Source organism: Alligator sinensis, unplaced genomic scaffold, assembly GCF_000455745.1.
Source record: "Alligator sinensis unplaced genomic scaffold, ASM45574v1 scaffold147_1, whole genome shotgun sequence".
Taxonomy (NCBI): domain Eukaryota; kingdom Metazoa; phylum Chordata; order Crocodylia; family Alligatoridae; genus Alligator; species Alligator sinensis.
Genome location: NW_005841847.1, coordinates 3,254,959 through 3,259,763, shown reverse-complemented (window position 1 = coordinate 3,259,763; position 4,805 = coordinate 3,254,959). Strand labels below are relative to the sequence as shown.

The 4,805-nt window shown below is 44.9% G+C and overlaps 1 protein-coding gene across 7 annotated transcripts in view; it reads right to left on the bottom strand.

Annotated features, from left to right (window-relative positions):
- IRAK4 (interleukin 1 receptor associated kinase 4) overlaps positions 1-4,805 on the bottom strand; it is a 31,303-nt gene that overhangs the window by 16,294 nt on the left and 10,204 nt on the right. For all 7 annotated transcript variants that reach the window (XM_025208440.1, XM_025208436.1, XM_014521821.2 and 4 more), the window contains 2 exons: positions 4,125-4,189; positions 2,275-2,389 (listed from right to left, as the gene is read on the bottom strand). In XM_025208440.1, coding sequence (XP_025064225.1) covers positions 2,275-2,389; positions 4,125-4,189 — 180 coding nt within the window. The remainder of the gene's footprint in view (positions 1-2,274; positions 2,390-4,124; positions 4,190-4,805) is intronic.

Genomic DNA, 4,805 nt, shown 5'->3' with positions numbered 1-4,805 from the left:
ACTATGCAGCTTCCATTTCCCCCCTTCCTTGCCAGACTGTGCTGGCCCCAAGCTAAAGGATAACCAGAAAACTAACTGGTTATCACTGCACTTATCAGTTAAACTATTAAGTAGGGGCGCTCCGATAAGAGATTTTGGGGGTCAATACAGATAGCCGATTTTTAAGGAGGCTAATACCAATCAGATTTCCGATACAGCTGCATGCAGCTGGTAAGACTGTTGTGGTGGAAGGGGAGGGGGGAGGGAAGGGGTGTGGTGGGGGGCCAGATCAAGGCTCCTGAGGTGGGGGAGGAGTGGGGCTGGAGCTGACACTGCCCAGCCAGGGTGGCGTGGGGTGTGGGACAGAGCTGTCCCACATCTAGGGGGCACCAGATGGGGAGCAGGGTGCACGCACCCTGGGAGGGTTTGGGGTGACATGTTCCCTGAGATTGGAATGGGGCAGGGCAGACTGCAGCTGCAGGCTGGGGTGGTGCCAGGCTCTTCCCAGTGGGGGCTGGGCTGGGCTGGGCTGCACTTGGGGCAGGCAGTGGTGGCACTGGGAGGAGGGTTAAGGGGGGCCTGCAGCCACACCAAATTTTGCTGTAGCCCCCCTGTAGCCCCCCCTCCCAATGCTGCTGCCCGCAGCAGCAGCCCACCACACCCTGCTCTGCATAGACTGGGGGCATGTACCCCCCTCATACCCTAACCCCATATGCCTTAGACAAGCCATGGTTCTGTGCCGTGCCCCATCCCACCCCAGCTGGGCAGTGCCTGCCCCACTCCCTCCCTCACCATGGGGGAGCATTTATTTGCGCCCCCACGCCCTTTCCCCTTCCACCACAACAGATTTACCAGCTGCACAAGCTACCAGGCTGTATTCCTTGCAGACTGAGTGTTGTGCTGAAGCTGTGCACATGCACAGGCATTTATCAGCCAAATTACTGACCACAACAAGCCGATTTCCGATACAATCAATTTTCTTTACATCGGTGCCGATCTGAAATTGGCCCGATGTATTGGTGCACCTCTACTATTAATTGTTTAAGCTTTCACGTCCCTGTGGCCCATGAGGGGTTAGCACGCAGACTGTGGGCTCCTGCCCATCTACCACTGGCACCATTGCTCTGGCTGCCATGGTCTCTGTTCCTCCTCCAGTTTTTGCTTCCTGACCCTGCCCTTGGGGATGGGGTAGTGCAATGTACTGGGAAGGGCTTCAGGGAGGGGGCCATGTGCTACTGGGGGAAGGGAAGAAACAGGCTCCTTGCCCTGCCCAGGTGTCACATGCAGTAGGAGAAACTGGGCTGCTTATATGGCAAGAGTAGGGCCTGCCTGCCTTAGCCACACAGCATGCAGTGATGAGGGAGCCAGGCTAGCTACCCATGCTGTGTACATGATGGGGGGCTGGGCTGCCTGTATGGCAATGTAGCACGGTGCTTGCAACTCTTGCAGCGTGCAGCCTGGTGTCCTGCAGTGTGCATGGCATGCAGCATCTCCACCAGTCACAAGCTGGACAGTTCTGTACTACACTATAGTTAAGATGAAGGTATGCTTATATAGTGCAAAACTACATCCTAAAAACACATGAAGTAAGAAATATTTCTTGCCTTGTACAAACTGTAAATTAGATCTATAAATAAAACTGACATTTCTAACTCAACTCACGTCACATTTCTTCACATGTGTACAGGGTACACCTTGTCAAAAGGTGACATTATTTATTAATTACTAAAAACTCAAGAATACAAGTTGAAGTATTTGTATAAAACAAAAATAAAAATTTTACTTATAAAATTGCAATTTCTATACTGGCTAATCAAGGAGTAGAAGAAGTTTTGTTTTTTCACACAGTTTCTGTAACTGACTTCAACTGTCTGAGAGTTGCAACAGATGTCACAAGGGCATTTTCTAATACAATTAAGAAAGACTTAATTTTTGTGTGCCTGACAAAAATGGTTACATTGAATGTGAGTGTGAAGAAAGCAACTTAGTGTGAAAGGAGAACACTGATTCTTCCAAAAATGATGCAGTATTTTAAAAAGCAGCATAGAGCACTTTTACTTGAAGATAAGAGTCACAAGCTTTTAAACATTTCAGAAAATGGGTCTCTCTGTGCAACTCTAATCACAGAGAAAAAAAGTTTATATCAATTAACTGATGTACATAGAGAGTCTATATAATAATAGAGTAGCACAATTTGACCACTTCAAATCCATTATACTGAGGAAAAGGAAATAAACTATTGTCACTGAAAAAGTTAAAAGACAAAAGGTAGAAGAGAGTATAGATTTCACTTACTAGACAAGCTAATCTGTCAAGCAGTGAACCATTGGGCATGAATTCATAAACAAGACAAGGTTGATCACCATCACTTGAGAAGCCCAGCAGTTCTACTAGGTTTTCATGATGACACCTGTTGGCAACAAAACATATTTAGAAATATGCAGCAGATTCAACATTTAGAAAATAAAGTTTAGTCTCAAATATTACAGGCTCAGGGGCCAGTTCAATTTTGCAGAATTAAGATAATTCAGAAATCTTTATAAGGTTAAGTTTTTATCTTAAAAGGCATTACATGAAAATATCTCATAATTAAATTAATATTTATATTTTAAAAAATGAATACTGGAAGAGGGCCAATGTGGTGCCTATCTACAAGAAAGGAAGGAAGGAGGATCCAGGGAATTACAGGCCAATCAGTTTGACCTCAATCCCTGGAAAAATCCTGGAAAAAATTATTAAAGAATCCATTAGCAATAGGTTAATGGAAGGCAGCCTTCTAATAGATAGCCAACATGGCTTTGTTCTGGGTAGGTCATGTCTGACCAACCTCACTTCCTTCTACGATCAGGTAACACGCCGCCTGGAAAAGGGAGATGAGATTAACGTCATTTACTTGGATTTCAAAAAAGCCTTTGACTTGGGTCTCCCACGACATGCTCATGGTAAAATTGGGGAACTGCAGCCTCAATAACCCAACGGTCTGATGACTAGGAAACCAGCTCTGAGGCAGGACCCAGAGAGTAATAATAGATGAAACTGAGTCAACATGGTGCTTGGTGACCAGTGGCATCCCTCAGAGTTCAGTACTCGTACTTTTTAACATAGTCATTAATGATTTGGATTCGGGTGTTAAAAGTGGACTGGAAAAGTTCGCAGATGACACCAAATTATGGGGGACTGTGGTCACGCTGGAGGATAGGCTGGGGATAAAGGCTGACCTGGATAGGCTCGTCAGGTGAGCAGATCAAAACCTGATGATGTTCAACACCAAAAAGTATAAGGTGCTCCACCTGGGGAGAAACAACCCACAACATGCTTACAGGCTCAGCAGTGCTACAATTACTAGCACCACAGCCGAAAGGGTCTTGATAGACCACAGAATGAACATAAGCCACCAATGCAATGCCCTAGCCGGCAAAGCAAACAAAACACTGGCATGCATCTACTGATGCATCTCAAACAAGACTAAGGATGTCATCCTCCCGCTTTACTCGTCCTTGGTGAAGCCACAACTGAAGTACTGCGTCCAGTTTGGGCACCACACTTCAGGAAAGATGTGGAGAGGCTTGAGAGAGTCTAAAAGAGGGCTGTGTGTATGGTCAGAGGTATGGAGAGTAGTAGGCCATATGGCTGAGAGACTTGGGTCTGTTCAGCTTGGAGAAGAGAAAACTCAAGAGGGGACTTGGTGGCAGCTTATAAGTATACAAGGGACCCACCATCAGGGACAGGGAGAACGTCTGTTCACTAGCACTCTCCAGGGGAAGACTAGGTGTAATGGTCATAAATTGCTAAAAGACCACTTTAGATTAGACATAAGGAAAAACTTTACAACTCAAGTGTCCAGGGTCTGAAATAGACTCCCCACAAAGTGATACAATCACCTACTCTGGATATCTTCAAAAAACATCTGGAACCTCACCTTGCTGGGGTCATCTGAACCCAGCAGTCTTTCCTGGCCAAATGCAGGGGCTGGACCTGATGATCTCGACAGATCTCTTCCAGACCCTAATGTCTATGAATCTATTTCTCCAAACCCAAAGCAAGGACATTCTGAAAGAAGCATGCTAGCACACATATTAACTCTGGCTCCTTCAATACAGTCTAGATTCAAATCAGTGCCAGAAGTTATACAGCACAGTACTTACTTTGCTAATGTTTTTATTTCTTGATCAAACTGCTGTTTCAAATCTTGAATACTAACATCAACCATCTACAATGAAAAATAATTATTCTCCATTAATTTTTGTGGACAATATTAAATACAACATAGGTTTACTGCAAATGTGCATAAGGGATTGTAAACCTTACAATGGATCACGGGTCACCCTTTTTGTAAACAATAAAAACTGGTTTGAAATAATTTGACTGCAACACAGTACAAACCATATAATCTACGGAAAGAATGGGAGTGTCATAACATATTTTTACTGATTGATTTTGGGTCTGCTGATCTACAAAAACAGCACCATGCTGATTTATATTCAGTTAGTTATTCTTAAAGATACTGCACACACACAAACATCCAACCAACTACATTCTGAAGGAACTGATGTGATGAGCAAACTCTTAGGGCTGTGCGAAGCTTCGGGTACTGTTTTGATCCAGAGGAGATTCGGCCCAATTTGGTGGCCGAATCTCCGAATCCGATTCAATGGATCCGATGGCCGAATCTCCGAATCCGATTCGATCCGAATCCCCTGGGTGATTCAGGGGACCAATTAAAAGGTCCAAATCAATTCGAAGCTCTTTGAATCTTCGGAAAAGATTTGGAGAGCTTTGATGATTCGGGTAGTCCCTGTAGGCTGCATCAGGGAGCTGCAGCTGGA